The sequence below is a fragment of the Apodemus sylvaticus genome, chromosome 6 (genome assembly GCF_947179515.1).
Source record: "Apodemus sylvaticus chromosome 6, mApoSyl1.1, whole genome shotgun sequence".
Lineage (NCBI taxonomy): Eukaryota > Metazoa > Chordata > Mammalia > Rodentia > Muridae > Apodemus > Apodemus sylvaticus.
Window position 1 is genome coordinate 10,621,075 of NC_067477.1, and position 17,926 is coordinate 10,639,000.

The following is a 17,926-nucleotide window of genomic DNA, read 5'->3' on the forward strand; positions in this document are numbered from 1 at the left end:
GAGAAAGCCAGTGCAGTGGTGGGTGTCAGCCTGCATGGCCAATGGGTCCCCCGAGTAGCCAATGTAACTTGGCCTGAAAGTGTCCCTGGGATGTGGCCACAGGAGGACCCATCCTCCTTGTGGTATGGAGTTCACCAGTGCCAGTACAGCCAAGGCCCATGGCTTAGGCTGACAACACCCGGCCCGTCAGTGGGTAAGTATGCCAGACCCTGGAGCATAGGTTTTGAGGAGGAGGCAGGGTTTCTCTGTATAGCCTGGCTGTCATGGACCGCTCTCTGTAGATCAGGCTGGCCTCAAACTCACAGAGAGCCTCCTGTCTCTGCCTCCCCAGTGCGTGCCCCGTCTGCCAGGCCCTATACCATTCTTAGGCAGGTAAGCAGGGTAGAAGACTGCAGCCAACACTGCCTTCCACAGCAGGGATAATGAGTAAACACTGGACCTAAATACAAACAGTGTATGTGTGTGTGTGTGTGTGTGTGTGTGTAAAACGAGTAAACACTGGGCCTAAATAAAAACACAGTGTGTGTGTGTGTGTGTGTGTGTAAAACGAGTAAACACTGGGCCTAAATAAAAACACAGGGTGTGTGTGTGTGTGTGTGTGTGTGTGTGTGTGTGTGTGTGTGTGTGTGAGTGTGTGTGTGTGTGTAAAACGAGTAAACACTGGGCCTAAATAAAAACACAGGGTGTGTGTGTGTGTGATATTAACTAGAACTGGCTAGTTTACATCAATTTGACACACATTAGAGCTATCTGAAAGGAAAGAACATCAATTAAGAAAATTTCTCCATCAGATCCGACTGAAGGGCATTTTTAAATTAAAGGCTGATGAGAGGAAGGCTCTAGCCTGCTTTGGGTAGTGTCACCCTGGGCTGGTGGTCCTTTAAGAAAGCAGGCTGAGGCACAGGCCTCTCCAGCTAGAGAAGCAGGTAGGTAAACTGAAATTCTTAACAGCTATGCTTCAAACATAAGTTTGTAAAATAAACGTCAATAGCTTAGATCCCACATTGACCCTCACACACTGATAGTGGAAACTTCAATACCCTGACTCTTGTCAATCTTGGTCATCCAAACAAAACCAGACAGAGAAATGTTAACGCTAAGTGAAATTACAAGCCCAACGGACCTAACAGATACGTATAACCATCTTTACCCAAACATAACAAGAACATGCTTTGTCCTCTGCTCCTCATAGAACTTTCTCCAGAACTGATAACATACTCAGACAAAAAGCAACAGAAAAAAATTCTCAAGAAAACTGTGATAACCTCCTGCATCTGATCAGACCACCACAGATTAAAACCGGATTTCAACAACAGAAACAACAGAAAGCCTCAAACTTAAGGAAGCTGAACAACTCCCTACATGAAACAGTGGTCAAGACAGAAATTAAGAAAGAAATTAAAGACTTTCTAGAATTGAATGAAAATGAATCCACAACACACCCAAGCTTGTGGGCACTGCGAAGGCAGTTCCACGAGGCGAGTACACAGCACTAAGTGCCCACATTAAAAAAGTGGGTCAAAGAGAAAGCCAGGCATGGTATGCACGCCTTTAATCCCACCCAGCACTCTGGAGGCAGAGGCAGGTGGCTCTCTGTGAGTTCAAGGACAGCCTGGTCTACAGAGGACTGTTTCTGCTGCGAAACCCTGTCTTGAAAAACAAAAACACCCAAAACAACAAAACAACTGAAGCAATCTTACACTAGCAACTTAACTAGCATAAACTGAAAGCTCTAGAACAACAAAAAAATCACAACCAAAAGAAACAGAAGTGATCAAACTCAGGACTGAGCTCAGAAAACTAGAAACAACAAAAACAATATAAACAATCAATGGAACTCAGGGTTGGCTCTTTGAAAAAGAATCATGAAGATTAATAGCCCCACCCCCCGGCAATGGACAAAGGCACCTTGTTGGTGGTGGTGGTGGTGTTCTATCAGTCAGGGGCAGGGCAGGTGGCCGTCCTTTGTTCATCCCAGCTTGGTGCCTGGCTTGGTGGCCAAAGCTGTCTAATGCCTAGGACTCATAAAAATCGAATTTAATCCAGGCTGTGCAGTGCAGGGAGAATTATATGGACACACTTTTAAAACCTGTACTCTACCAAATTTTGAAATCTAAAATAAATGGATAATTTTCTTGATAGATACCATTTACCAAATCTAAATCAAGATTGGATAAACAATTTAAACAGACCTATCATCCCTAGTGAAATAGAAATAGTCATTAAAACATTCCAACTAAAATAAGCCCAGGACTAGATGGATTTTGGGCAGAATTCTACCAGACATTCAAAGAGTAATGCCAATACTCCTCAAATTATTCCTCAAAACAGAAACATAATGGACACTGCCAAATTCATTTTACAGACCCAGTTACCCAAACTGCATAACACTCAACAAAGAGAGACTCACAGACCAATTTTCCTTACAAACATAGACGGAAAAATACTCAATAAAATACTTGTAAACTTAATTCAAGAATACATTAAAAAATCATTTACCATAATCAAGCAAGTTTCATCCCAGAGAGGCAGGTACAGATCAACATGCTTAAATCAATAAATGTAATCTGCCATATAAATACACTAAAAGACAAAAAACACATGATCATCTCATTAGATGCAGAAAAGGCCTTTGACAAAATTCAGCATTCCTTCATGGTAAAAGTCCTGGAGAGATTAGAGACACAAGGGATGTACCTCAATATAATAAAGGCAGTTTACAGCAAGCCCATAGACTGCATCAACTTAAATGGAGAGAAACTCCAAATTCTACTAAAATCAAGAAGAAGAAGAAAAGATTGTTCACTCTTTCCATACCTAGTCGTATAGTACTTGAAGTCTTAGCTAGAGAAATATGACAACTGAAGGTGATCAAGAGGATACAAATTGGAAAGGAAGAAGTCAGAGTATCTTTATTTGCAGATTTGATAGTACACAAAAAAGGACCCTAAAAATTCCCCTGGAAAATTCCTACAGTTAACAAACACTTTCAACAAAGTAGCTTTATGTAAAATTAACTCACAAAAATTGATAGCCCTCTTATATACAAATGACAAATGGTCTGAAAAAGAATCAGGGAAACAACACTTTTCAAAATAGCTTCAAATAAAATAAATATCTGGGATAACTTTAACCAAGCAAGTGAAAAAGACATGAATGAAAAGAACTTCAAGTCACTTGAGAAAGAAACTGAGGAAGGTGTCAGCGGATGGAAAGTAAGCTACAGATTCAGTACAATCCCTTTCAAAATTCCAACACAATTCTTCACGGATCTTGAAAAGAAAAAGAAAATCTACAGCTTCATATGGAAATACACACACACACACACACACATACACACACCACACGCACGCATGCACACATGCACGTTAAAAAAAATCCTGAATAATCAAGGATCTGCCAGAGAAATCACAGTGCCTAATTTTAAGTTGTTCTATACAGCTTGAGTAAGAGACAAACAAAAAACAAACAAAAAGCACGATATTGGCTGAAACCAGGCGTACTGATCAGAAGAACCAAACTAAAGACCCAGGCTAGGTCCACAAACCCATGGACGTCTGATTTTTGATAAAGAGGCCAAAAATACATATTGGAAAAAGAAAGCATCTTCAACAAATGAAACCTGTAAAACTGGATGTCTGCATGAGGAAGAATCCAAATAGATATATACTTATTACCCTGCACAAACTCAACTCCAAAAGGATCAAAGACTTCAACATAATAGCAGACACCTGACAGTGTCTGCTGTCACCCTGAACCTGACAGCGGAGAAGGTGGGCAGCCACCTTGAACTCACTGGCCAGGAAAAGACTCAATTAGCACAGGCACCAAGATCAACACTTAAAAAGTGGACCTCACAAAATTGAGAAGCTTCTCCCAGCAGAAGACACCATAATTTGGGCATGGAGGCAGCCTATTGGATGGAAAAAGATTTTTGCCAACTATTCATCTGATAGGAAGCTAATATCCAAAATATATAAAGAACTCAAGAAGCTAGATAACAAAAAACAATCCAATTAAAAAAATGGGTTACAGATCTAAACAGAATTCTCTCTCCATTTTTTAAAGATTGATTGATTGATTGATTTTATATATGTGAGTACATTGTCACTCTCTACAGACACACCAGAAGAGGGCATCAGATACCATTACAGATGGACCTACCATGTGGATGCTGGGAACTGAACCCAGGACCTCAGGAAGTGCTCTTAACCACTGAGCCATCTTTCCAGCTCCTAAACAGAATTCTCAATACAGGAAACTCAAATGGATGAGAAACACTTAAAGAAATGTTCAACATCCTTAGCCATCAGGGGAATGCAAACCAAAACTACTGTAAGATTCCATCTTACACCTGTCAGAACGGCTAAGATAACAGAACAAGTGACAGCTCATGCTGACGAGCACGTGAAAAATGGCGACACCCACCCACTACCGGCAAAGTGGGACTCACACTTGTGTTTCCTCAGGAAGATGGCATTCTATCTGCCTCATGATCCAGCTACACTACTCTAGTCATATACCCAAAGGATCAATCTTCCTACCGTAAGTACATTTGTTCAACTATCTTAGTTGCTACTCTATTCTTTTTTGTTTGGTTGTTTTGGTTTTTGGGTTTGTTTTTTTTTCCCCCGAGATAGGTTTCTCTGTAGAGCCCTGGCTGTCCTGGAACTCACTCTTGTAGATCAGGCTGGCTTTGAACTCACAGAGATCTACCTACCTCTGCCTTCCAAGTGCTGGGATTAAAGGCATACACCACCAATGCCCAGCCCTACTCTATTCTTAGGAGCCAGAAATTATAAACAACCTAGGTGCCCCTCAACAGAAGAATGGATGAAGGAAACATAGTATGATTATACAACAGCATTACTTTGCTATTGAAAAAATGACATCATAAAGTTTACAAGCAAATGGATGGAACTCAAAAAAAATCATCTTGAGTGAGGTGTCCCAGACCTAGAAAGACTAATATGACATATATTCGCTTTTATGTGGATATTAGCTGTTAAGTCAAGATAACCAAGCCACAATTCATAAAGCCACAGAGGGCAGGTACAGAACAGGGCACCAGAGGAACAGAGATCTTGTTAGGAAAGGGAGACAGAATAGAGAGATATTGTTGGAGAGGGGCTGGGATGGGAGGACCAAGACGGAGGAGGGGGAAGTGTTGTGGGAAGAAAATATGGAGACAGACAGCTAAAATTAAGGGGCATTTGAGGGGTAGTATGAAAACTTAATACTGTAGAAATTCCTTCAAAAATATATACATATAAATATGTATATCATAAATATATAAATATAAAATGCATATAAATATACATATATACATACATAATCTAATTGAAATCGCCAAATAATAGGGGAGATAGGTAATCTCTTGTCATCTAACAAATTTCTAGTACCAGGACTGGGTTATACACAATTGAGCTGTGGGTCAAGGGGGCTTCATGGGAATCCGCAAACAACCCCAGTTGGTAATCTCCACAAACTGACAGCAAGGCCCCATGTTAACTATGAACTGGTTGAGCTGGTGCCTCCAAGAGCTTTCGCCCTGTGCTGCAGTATCTTTGGTACAGGAAGGTTCTCTGTACGCTATCAAGAGAGAAACGTAAACACAAAGCCAACCACACACTCTCTGATCTGCAATCTTCCTGCCTACGAGATATGCTAGGGCAACTGTGGCAAGCTTGTGGGAGGAGCCAATCAATGTCTGATTTGATTAAGGCCCACTCCACGAGATGTGACCCCCCCCCCCACAGCAACGCTTGGGTGACTTGAGACTAGGTAGCCAAGGACCTAGGGAGTAAAAACAAATAATACTCTTCTAAAAGAAAAAATGCATCGATAAAATGACTCCTAATCACAGTCTACTAAGACGTCACAGACGGCCTTGTTCAGCCGTCATCAGAGAAACCTCCTCCTGCAGCAGACAGGAACAAATACAGAAACCCACAGCCAGCTATCACACAGGCAGAGAGACCTGAACACTCAGCCCTAAATCAGAGTCTCCTTCAAATCCCTCCCCTTGCAGCTCAGGGAACCCTCAGAGAGTACGAGGAGAGAAAGAAAGCCAGCAGGGAAGGAGGGCACCAGGAAAACACGCCCCTCTAGACAAACACAAGCAAAGCTCACGAGCTCACAGAGCCTAAGGCGGCATGCGCAGGGCCTGCGTGGGTCTGGCCAGGCTGTCTGTGTGTATCATGGCTTCCGGTTTGGTGTTTTGACAGGAGTCCCAAGTGTGAGAATGAGTGTGCCTGATGCATGTGTCTTCTGTTGGTTTGTCCTGCCCAACTCTGAAGGAACGACTTTGGTTTTATTATATTTATTTTGTTAGTTTTTAGAATGAATGGATGAATGAATGAATGACCTAGCTACTAGGGTAAAGATGAGCAACTGACCTGTCACTTACACCTGCTGGGAGGGAGATCAGTTTCCCCAACAAAGCGTCCCTGGGCACGCCAACCTCTCCAGGACAGGCCTCACGTCCAGGAGCTGAGCAACATGAATCGGACCCCAGAGATTTGTGTGTATTTATTGGTTACAGTTTGGTGGGTTTCTTTGTTGTTTTTCTTTTGGGGAGTGGTTTTATTTTGTTTCCTTGATTGTGGGGAGTTTTGTTGCTGTACTGGGTTGTTGCTGTTTTAAGAAAGAATATAGTTGGGTGGATAGGGAGGGGAGGATCTGGAAGGACTTGGAGGGAAAATATGATCAACTATATTTAAAATTTTAAATTGTTTTAAATAAAATATCAGAAAAGGAATTATTTTAATTGTTCAGTTGCCCATAAGTTGTCTGTCTTCTTTTTTTGATTTTTTAAGTTGCCTGTACTCTTGAAAGTAACCTCTATTAAATTTACTTGTTCTCCAACTTGAAAAAAAAATCATTTAATTGTTTAAAACAAATTTACCCATCAAGGTAGCATCATTGTCTCTGTTGGGGCTGGGAGGACAGCGCCATAGGGGGCCACAGGGGGCCACTGGATCCCAAGGACATATTCAAGTGACTTCTAGATGGTAAACTTCAAGTCAAGCGGGGTGGGGGGGGGGAAGAGAGAGAGGAGAGAGAGGAGAGAGAGGAGAGAGAGGAGAGAGAGGAGAGAGAGAGAGAGAGAGAGAGAGGAGAGAGAGAGAGAGAGAGAGAGAAAGAAAAAGAAAGAAAAGCCATGTGGCCTATGGCACACCCCTACAGTCCCAGCAAGCACTTGGGAAGCAGAGGACACCTCTTGCCCTCTGAGTTCTTGTTGAGAATGGAGATACCAGTGAGAGATGAAAGATACAAGGGAGTGGTTGTCAAGGGACCATCGAGTCTCCAAGCAACGCCACTCCTCTCCGCACTGCCCCCAGCCCCAGCGTGTAACTAGGGCAGGGACGGACAAAACGCTGCCCTCTGTGGTTCCCCCCACCAGGCCCTGCTCCATGCAATGATCTCTTTCCATGCTTCCCTCAAGTCGCTCACATGGAAGATGGAGGATTATTCTCCCTTGCTCAAACCCTCATCCCAATGCCTTCTGAGGTACCTCGGTCCTGGAACATCTAAGTGACTCAGAACCTCCACACATCAAAATAACCACACATGCACAGGTTGTATATTGCCTAGTGTATACCTTAGCTATATGTCACCATACTTACCCTAGAAGTTTCTGACGTGCATTCTCCTGCAACTGAGCGATTCTTTCAGGCCCAAGATACTTGGATCCATTTGGCCCATCACACACTAGCTTGTTGATAGCAGCCCTGAGAATATTAATCTGTAATGAAAAGCGACATACCACGTGACTACATATGGCTGCATTTCATCCCACAGCAGACCATAGCATTTACACTGTGTTCTGTGACCAGCAAGAGTCCAGAGAATTAGTAGAACGACAGAAATAACCTTGACAGTGATCAAGCCCATATCCAATCTCTCCTACATTTGTTACAGCCAAGAAGCCAGTGCTGGGACATGCTTAGATGGGTCCCATTTCCTGTTAGCATCCCATTTCTCCTCTAGGACGCAGGTCCAAGAACCACACCAAACCTACCATGCCTTTTCTGGGACAGGATGGCTCCCCAGCCTTTTCTTGCTTTATGAGGTTTTGGTAACTTAGAGGTGTTCTGGTTGGGGATTCTGTAGCTCCCCAGTTTGAGTTTGTCATTGTCCGGAAGGGAGGCACTGTCCTCTCTCACACACTCCATAGGCAGGCCTGCCCACACCAAAGGATACAGCTATGGTGCTTGGCTGGGGACTCTCCAGGCCTCCTGGCTTTCCTACTCCTAGTTCAAGCCTCATGTGTCTTCAGATCCACAGAACCCACTTGAACTCAGTAATTTTTTAAGAGATAACTGCTTTCCCCCCAACTAATTATTCAATCATTTTTCTTCCTAGGCACATGGCTATTTTAAACTCTAGGTTATAATTCAACACATTTGCTTTCATGTATGTAAGTCCAATACATCACTGCTCAGCTCTGCCCACTGGCTCTCACTGGCTCCTACGTCCATGGATGCATCCTACCTCTGTGTGCCTCAGAAGCACCCTTCCTTCCTGAGGCTACAGGATGCCCTGGGCACCTACATTTCCTGCTCCCTTCCTAGAGCAAGTAGTTTCCTCAAGGAGATCTGGTTCCCAATTTGAGCAACTCCATTAGAAAACATGCTGTGTGTCATCCATGTTCATTGCTTCAGAGAAGCTACCTCTCAGCAGCTCTCCCAGAGGAATACTTTCAAGAGCGGCAAGGCCTCAATGATGGAGCTGCCTCTCCGGTTGTCCTAAGGCTCTCCATATGACGGCTCAGTGGTCATTGACAACATTGACAACAATAAAGCTGAGGGCACTGCCAGCCCGTGTCCCAGGAGTTAGGATGCTGTGACTCAACTGCCCCCCCCCCCAGCCCTCTTACAGCTGGTCAACTGTATCATGGAACTTCTGAGAAAAGGTCCCTAAAGTGGCATTTCTCAAAGTAGTTTTTGAGAAAGGTCAGTTTTCTTTTTGTAAATGCAAAGGACATGAATTGCTAGAATAAGGAAATACAAAAACAAAAATAGAATAATGAACATTTTTAATTAGCTCCTGCTCACTTGATTGGCACACTCTCAAAGTTGGCCCTGGCTGCACAGATGCACTGGGCGGGTCTGGCACAGCGGTAGAGCAGGCCGAGTGGGCAGGTTGTTTCTCTACCTCCCTATGTTACTAGCAAGGAGGGCTCATAGTGAGGTCCATGCACTGGGAGATGGCAGAGGAGAGGAGATTGTAGGCCACCAAAAGGAGAGGCAGCGCTGCAGAGCACACTGGATAAGGAGTGGGCCTTCTGCACTGGCAGAGGCCACCATGACAATCAGGCAAGCACATCACCACATACAGCCTGTGGCTGGTGCTACGTCACACGGGTACAAAAGCAAGTAGGAGGGCAGACTCCATGATGCGTACGCCACTTACCTCAACGATGTCCTCCACAGTGAAGCTCACATCAAAGGCCAGCTCGATGTCGTGCTCTGGCAGTATAGGGGCCTCTGTAGTTGAATTCCATCCCAAACCACAAAGGACCCCAGTGTAACATTTTCCATCACGGTCAACTCTGAAAGGCATTTAGAGGAGTTAGGCTAAGCCATCATTTCAAGGTTAGATACGTGAGTGGTAAAGTTACCTTGTGTTTTTTCTAGCACCGGTACTATAACTAAATTATGTGATTCCTCAGTTTTTACACAGAAATACAGATTAAATATCACTATAAGGAAGATAATTTATATAGTCATTGTTATAGGATAGTTGATCACACTGTGAGACTGTCTACTAGAAAAACCTGTTTCTAGTTGTGTGGCTCAGCCCTAGCACACGCCTTTAATCTAAAAGCTTTCTTTCTGTTTGTTATAAACAGGATTAAATAAAGTCAACCACCAGTCAAGAGGTAGAAAAAGCAACCAGTTGACAGGGAGTGAACCTAGGAAAAGACCATAAAGAGGAGCGGGAGGAAGTCAGGAGGATGGACAGATGTCAGATGCACAGGAAACAGAAGAGGGACTTGCAGTTGGAAGGGTATTCAAGGCAGTGTGGAGGAGCAGCATCGGTTGAAGAGGAAGGTTGGCCGGGCGCTTTCCCTGCCTCCATGCATCCTCAGTCTCCATTGTTAAAATTGAATGATCGGGGTTTCGTTTAAAAGCATCAGTGCATATTAACAATGTTGGGTTTCTTGTACAAATTCTTATTTCGTGTGTCTGGGCGCTTTGCCTGTGTGTCTGTATGTGCACCACATGCATGTCTGGTGCCCTCATCTGTAAGAGGAGGAATCACAGATGTTTGTGAGCTGCCATGTTGGTGCTAGGAACCTCCAGAAAAGTAGTCAATGCTCTTAACCACTAAGCCATCTCTCGGGTCCTTAATGCTGGGCTATTCATTCTGTCTAGAGCAGATGGGGAAGGGAGAAGTCTCCTTCACCAGCTTAAGACAAGTGAAGGGATCCTGTGCAGAAACAAACTTGACTAGAAGCTTGGATTCAGACTTAAAAACTGGGTTCTAGGTCATCTGCTTTATAAAACAGTCACAAAGGTGGCTCTTAGGTCCGTGCAAGGCCACAGGCTGCCAAGCCTGACGACCTCAGTGCCATGCCAGGGACCCACATGATGGAAAGACACAACAAACTCCCACATGTTGTCCACTGATATCCCTATGCACACCGCAACACAGACAGAGACACACACACACACACACACACACACACACGGGGGGGGGGAGAGAGAGAGAGAGAGAGAGAGAGAGAGAGAGAGAGAGAATGAATGAATATATATAAATGCAATAAAATGGGTTGGAGAGATGGCTCAGCATTTAAGAGCACTTACTGCTCTTGCAAAGGACCTGAGTCCTGTCCCTAACACATACATGGCTACAATTTTAACTCCAGTTCCAGAGACTCTCGCATCTTCTTCTGACCTTGTCTGACGTCAGGTATGTACATGGTATACATGAGTGCTGGGAAAAACACTCATATACATAATAGAAAATCAATTCATAGAAATTAATTTTTTTGTTTGAGAGGGGGTTTCTCTGTGTAGCCCTGGCTGTCCTGGAACTCACTCTGTAGATCAGGCTGTCCTCAAACTCAGAAACCCACCTGCCTTTGCCTCCTCAGTGCTGGAATTACGTGTGCCACCACTGCCCAGCTTGTAAAAATATTTTCTTAAATGCAATAAAAATTAAAAATAATGTTTCTTTAAATTCTACATGCCTCTACATTATTAATGTAATTTATTATGATTTCAATTTATACAAAACCTTTTTAGAACAGAGGTGATAAGAAACCAGGAGTAACTATCATTTTTTTTTAAAAAAAAAATTATTTTATGTATATGAGTGTTCTATCTTTGTATACACCTGCATGCCAGAAGAGGGCATCAGATCCCATTATGGATGGTTGTGAGCCACCGTGTGGTTGCTGGGAATTGAACTCAGGACCTCTGGAAAAGCAGTTAATTTATCAGTTTTATTAGAACAGTATAGCATCTGACACCACCACCACCCTCTCCCTTGTTCAAATGTAGGAACACATATGTACATACAAGTTTGTTTGCTTGTTTGTTTGAGACAGGGTCTTGTCCACTAACCCAGACCAGCCTTGAACTTGCTATTCAGCTTAAGGCTAGCTCTGAACTCCCAACCCTCCTGCATCTGCTTCTCAACTCTTACGCTTTGCAGGTGCGTGCCGTCATGCCTGTGCCCTGTGTTATCAGGTGCGTGCCATCATGCCTGTGCCCTGTGTTATCAGGTGCGTGCCATCATGCCTGTGCCCTGTGTTATCAGGTGCGTGCCATCATGCCTGTGCCCTGTGTTATCAGGTGCGTGCCGTCATGCCTGTGCCCTGTGTTATCAGGTGCGTGCCGTCATGCCTGTGCCCTGTGTTATCAGGTGCGTGCCGTCATGCCTGTGCCCTGTGTTATCAGGTGCGTGCCGTCATGCCTGTGCCCTGTGTTATCAGGTGCGTGCCGTCATGCCTGTGCCCTGTGTTATCAGGTGCGTGCCGTCATGCCTGTGCCCTGCTTTATGTGTTAATAAGGCAACACTAATGCAAGCACTTCACTGTGGTTTGAAGCCCAAGTCTCCCCTGGAGAGCCCTGTAAAATCTGTTTGCTGCCTGTAGTCCTGTGAGCCTCTGGGTCTCTGAAAGCATGTTCTTGAGGAGCAGCAGGGCCATGGCCCTCCCTCCCCTCTGCCTACTTACTGCCTCGGGTGGCTTCGCCCTACCACAGGCCCTGGGCAGAGTGGCATGCACGTGGGCTCAGGACTCTGACACTCAGCTGGAACACCTGCCACCATCCCAGCTCTTTCCCAGGAGTGTCGTGGTGACCATCCTGGCTGGTTTTATGTCAACTTGTCACAGCTGAAATCACCAGAGAGGAAGGAGTCTCAGCTGAGACAATGCTCGATGAGATCCAGCTTTAAGGCGGTTTCATCCATCTTTCTTTCTTTCTTTCTTTCTTTCTTTCTTTCTTTCTTTCTTTCTTTCTTTCTTTTTCTTTCTTTCTCTTTCTTTCTTTTTGAGACAGGGTTCCTCTGTGTAGCCCTGGCTGTCCTGGAACTCACTCTGTAGACCAGGCTGGAACTCAGAAATCTGCCTGCCTCTGCCTCCCAAGTGCTGGGATTACAGGCATGCGCCACCACGCCCAGCTAGGCATTTTCTTAAGTAGTGAGTGATGGGGACTGGTCCAGCTCATGGTATGTGGTGCCATCCCTGGGCTGATGGTTCTGGGTTCTAGAAGGAAGCAGGCTGAGCAAGCCAGAGGGAGCAAGCCAGTAAGCAGCTCCTGTGCATGGCCTCTGCATCAGCTCCTGACTTCAAGATCCTGCCGCGTGAGTTCCTGTTCCGACTTCCTCCAGTGATGCAGAGAGATACAGAAGTTCCCTGTTTCATCTCAGCAATAGGAACCTTAACTAAGACAGTGACCAAAGGTGACGTGGTGCCTCCCTCCACAGAGAATGTTAGGAAGCCCATAACACTGACATCAAGCCTAACAGTGACTGTCTTACTCAGGGTTCTATTCCTGTACAAACATCATGACCAAGAAGCAAGTTGGGGAGGAAAGGGTTTATTCAGTTTACACTTCCACACTGCTGTTCATCACCAAAGGAAGTCAGGACTGGAACTCAAGCAGGTCAGGAAGCAGGAGCTGATGCAGAGGCCATGGAGGGATGTTTCTTACTGGCTTGCTTCCCCTGGCTTGCTCAGTTTGCTCTCTTATAGAACCCAAGAGCACCAGCCCAGGGATGGCACCACCCACAATGGGCCCTCCCCTCTTGATCACTAATTGAGAAAATGCCTTACAGCTGGATCTCATGGAGGCACTTCCCCAACTGAAGCTCCTTCTCTGTGATAACTCCAGCCTGTGTCATGTTGACACACAAACCAGCCCCTACAGTGACCTTCTCCTCACACAGGTCTCTGTACTCAAGTCTCCGAGGGAAAACCCAGGTTGTATGGAGAGCTATGGTCTATTGAGTAGTTCATCTCTTTGCTTTCCAGTTCCCATGGGAAGAGAGGCTAACAGGGTTACTCACTGGCAACTGGCCACCCAAAGCTTCATCTCATTCATAGCCTGTAGACAACAGGGTGCCACTTTTATTTACTATTCCAAGTTTCTAATTTAACATCACACGTTGGCCTAGCTTTAAATAATTAAGATGTTTTGAATAGGTATAGTTCCCATAGACACAGGGGTCTGAATGCTTGGCTCATAGGAGGTGGCATTATCAGGTGTGGCCTTGTTGGGAGTAGGTATGGCCTTGGAGAATGTGTGTCACTGTGGGGGTGGGTTTTCAGGTCTCCTATGCACAGGCCACACCCAGTGTGGGACACAGTCCCCTTCTGCTGCCTAGGGATCAAGTTATAGAACTCTTAGCTCCTTCTCCAGCATTATGTTTGTCTGGACACTGTCACGTTTCCCACCACGACGATAACGAACTTGTTCCCTTAGTTATGGTGTCTCCACAGCAATCAAGCCCTAACACAGCCTGCAATGTTGCTTGCTCCTTTATAAGTGTTTGAGCTGCTCTTTGAATAAGTCAAAACCCAAGAACAGATGCTCCTCTACTGACAGTGGGTCCATACCCAACAAGCCGGTGTAATTCTTATCACTGTGACAAAATGCCTGACAGAAGTGACCTGAGGGAGGGAGGTCACTCCTGAGGGAGGGAGGTCACTCCTGAGGGAGGGGGGGTCACTCCTGAGGGAGGGAGGTCACTCCTGAGGGAGGGAGGTGACTCCTGAGGGAGGGAGGTGACTCCTGAGGGAGGGAGGTCATTCCTGAGGGAGGGAGGTCACTCCTGAGGGAGGGAGGTCTCCCAGGTTCAGTTTCAGGGGAGCTCAAGTGAGAGCAGCACTGGATGCAGGCAGGAAGCAGCGGGAGCAGGCCAGAGCAGAGGTTGGTTTTGTCTTCACAGGCCTGGCTCCTGTCATCTTCTCCCCACCATCTGGGCCTCATGTCCCAATGGCTCCACAGTCTCCCACAACAGTGCCATCTGAGCCCGCGGTACACACTCCAGACTTAAACCATAACAGCACCCCTGGTGAAAATACCCACAGGGGAAAATGCATTGACTGTAGTGGGCCTTCTGAATACCACAGCACACAGTGGCGTGCCGGCCATGATATGCAGGGCCACCATACTACCACAGCAGCCTGGAGCTTGCCAGCATTACTAACGAGGGAAACTGAACAAGTGTTACTTTGGCATCACCACAAAACTAAAACTTAGGAAGTTGAAGTCTCCTAAGTAAGGGGCCACGAGCAATCTGCGATGCAGAATCACACTGAAGCACAGAGAGAAGCCGGCAGGACAGGCCGCATCCTGACTCCTCCACCGGCGCTTCCCACTCTCTTCCCCGACTAGATTCTCCCATGCGAAAGCCTGCATACAGACGAAAGGGAAGCCCACACCTACCTCAACTCCATCACTGGGGCAAACAACATGCTGAGGAGCGCTGGGAGGCCGGGGATGTGCGGCATCAGGGAGGTCTCTCTCAGGAGCATGGTGGACCCTGCCGCATGGTAGAGAACGACAGGCAGCTTAGGTTCCTCCCCAAGCCAGCTGGCTCAGCGGCAGTTCACAGCTGCTCCGGAGTCTAAGCGCCAGGCTCCTGCCCTCGGCTCCTGCACATCCTACAGACCGCCTCGTGACCATGCCTACTAGGTGTTTATTCCTGAAGAGACAACCCACTGGGCTCCCGTTTTCTTCAGTCTCTGGTTAGATCTTACCAGGATTTTCTGAGAGCCAAGAACTTTGTAGATAGGCATTCAGAAATAATAACCACTGAATTCCCACATCCTTGTATAAAACAGAAAGTAGTAATACTTCCTTTCTTAACTTTGCACTAGCACTGCACTCAGGAAGTCGCCTAATGAGAGTTGGAGAGGGGGCTCTGTTGTAGAGAGTGCCTACTGCTCTAGCACAGGACCCAGGTTCATTTCCCAGCACCTACTGGATGGCGGCTCACAATCATCTGTAATTCCAGTTCTAGGTGATCAAATACCTCTTCTGACTTTCATGGGCTCCTGTGCACATGTGGTGCGCGCGCGCACGCACACATGCACACGCATACATGCACACACAGGGGTGGGGTGGGGGTGGAGTGGAGAGAACACACTTAACTATTTTCTTAAAAGAGACAGCAGCTAAACAAGTGAATACGCATGCGTGAATTCACCACTAACTTAGGTCAAGGCAACTGAGAGACAACAGTTAACAAAGCCATCTCATTACCAGTCTCGTTAACTGAGAGTGAAGCTGCTACCAGCATCCTCTGGTGCAGGTCGGCAGGGCTGTCACTGATGACGACAGAATTGATGCTCTCCTTCTCAATCCATACACATCTGGGAAGAAGCAGCAGGGCATAGGCTATTGCCCACTGGCCAGGGGATGGAGCACGCCAGCCCATAGTGAACCTCAAAAGATGGTGGCACAGCAAACCCATGATCCACACAAGGCCCTGTAGCCCTTGAAGCCTCTGCCTGCCTGCCTCCCAGCACAGTGGTCTCCATGTGGCCCATCCAGCCTCTCTCCACCTACTGCCTCTGAGCAGAGACGGCTGTGGCTCGCAGAGTCTCCTGCAAGCTTCTTGCCTGCCACCATTGCCTCAACTTTGCCCCATTTCTCAAGATACCCAGGAAGCTGCCTGCTGTGTCTACACCTCTTCTCAGCTTCAAGCTACACTGGGAACAAGTCTCACAGGCCTGCTCTTACCAAGAATTCAGCATATTCCTCACAGATGTACATGCAGGCCCCCTGAAGAGCATTCAGAAGGTCTGCACAAGGCCTGGGCATCTGCACTGCTATCAGGATACCTATTCCTTGTCCCAGGAAGAATTCAGAGATGATGGTGTTTGCCCAGAGTGGTCCTTACAAAATGCACACGGTTAAAGCTTTTCAACTATTATGGATACTCTTGAAATGAGACTTATGAAACCTTCCTTATCGTCACCAAGTGTGCAGCCCCTCCTCCCTCCCGCCAAGTCTCCAAGTGTACTTAGCTTACTCAAACCTCTCACAAATAGAAATTCTCCAATCTAGTCCTAAGCAGTGTCACTGGTACCTGTCAATCCTCACCCTTGATCCCCCACACCATACCAAAGCAAATACCTGGTGGCCTTAGACTTAGAAGGCTCTAGAAAGCCTCAAGTATAGCCAGGACCCCCAGATGCTTCCATGCATTCCAGGCCCCTGTCAAGACTACTGCCGCTAAGTCTTCTGTCACCATTCATTCACCTATGGTATTAGTGAAATGACAACTGTTTCCCAGATCCTAACTGTCGAGAGCACAGGCCCCTCAGCAGTCCAGGCACAGTGGGGATTCATGGCCTGCTGACTGACAGCTACAACCAGCACAGAAGAAACGCAAAACTGTACGCTGGTTCACAGGGAGGAGGGACACCAGGGACATGCTAAAACAGTCTTGCAGACTTATATACAAAATCAGGTAAGTCTCTCATGAGGTCTACAGATCAAGAAACAGAAAATATTTCATAGAAAAATTAATTTAGTCATACCTGAACTTGGATATTCTGGTCAGACTATGACATTTCAGCTCATAAGGGTTAAAGGGCCCATGGAGAACAGCCTGCATACACAAAATATATGTTACCAATACACAAGATGCCACTCAGTATAAATGGTGGCAGTCCCTCAGTCAGCTCAGGCTTTATAATTATATCAAAGTGTGGTGGCACATACCTATCCTCTCAGCACTCAGAAAACTGAGGCAGGGGAATTGTGGGTTCTAGGCCCACTTGAGCCACCTCAAAACTGTGTCAAATGAAAGAAGAAAAAAGGAAAACAGGAATTTGTGTTGAGTGAACAGGCAGAGTAGAGTGCTTGTCTAGCCAGTTGATCCCCAGCACTAGAAAGAGAAAGTGGGGAGGAGAGAGCAGGAGAGAGAACTCAAGAGGAAACCATGGAAGAAGGAAAACCGACGTGGGCAGCTGCACCCCGGGGCAAACCGTGCAGAGTAAGAAGAATGAAGACACATTTTACACGGCTCACCTTGCAGTTTGGAGCGCCCAGCCGGTTGGAAGCAAAGCTCTCCAACAGAATCCGGATGAGATGCTTCTCGTCGTCCTTCATAGGAGAGGACACAGAGCCATCCGGCATGGTGTCCACTGGCTTAGCAAAGAAACCCTTGAGGACTTCGTAGCTTTGCTGATCAGAACAAGAAATGTTGATTGTGTCAAAGGCAGGAATTAAAGCAAAAGCATGAATCTCACAGCAAAACATTTCATAGATATAATCCTATTCCTATCTAAATGCTATGAATATTCAGGGACACTGTTTTATCAAGTTCATTTAAAATTCAAACAAAAATAATGACTACTTTTTCCAACATAATTAGATTTTAGAGAAAGAACTGTTTTGTTTTGCTTTTTTCAGAAAAGAACTAATACACATTAAAATCAGGTGCTTTAGTATTT

General features: G+C 45.8%; 1 protein-coding gene and 1 non-coding gene across 2 annotated transcripts in view; one reads left to right on the top strand and one right to left on the bottom strand.

Moving 5' to 3' along the window:
- Tdrd9 (tudor domain containing 9) overlaps positions 1-17,926 on the bottom strand; it is a 95,492-nt gene that overhangs the window by 6,231 nt on the left and 71,335 nt on the right. Inside the window, exons 29-34 of the mRNA XM_052186676.1 lie at positions 17,502-17,657; positions 17,009-17,079; positions 15,726-15,835; positions 14,907-15,003; positions 9,418-9,556; positions 7,629-7,747 (exon numbers count right to left, since the gene is read on the bottom strand). Of these exons, the coding sequence (XP_052042636.1) occupies positions 7,629-7,747; positions 9,418-9,556; positions 14,907-15,003; positions 15,726-15,835; positions 17,009-17,079; positions 17,502-17,657 (692 nt within the window). The remainder of the gene's footprint in view (positions 1-7,628; positions 7,748-9,417; positions 9,557-14,906; positions 15,004-15,725; positions 15,836-17,008; positions 17,080-17,501; positions 17,658-17,926) is intronic.
- On the top strand, positions 1,884-2,028 carry LOC127688214 (small nucleolar RNA SNORA48). The gene has a single exon (XR_007978625.1). It is a non-coding gene; the product is annotated as a small nucleolar RNA SNORA48 (small nucleolar RNA).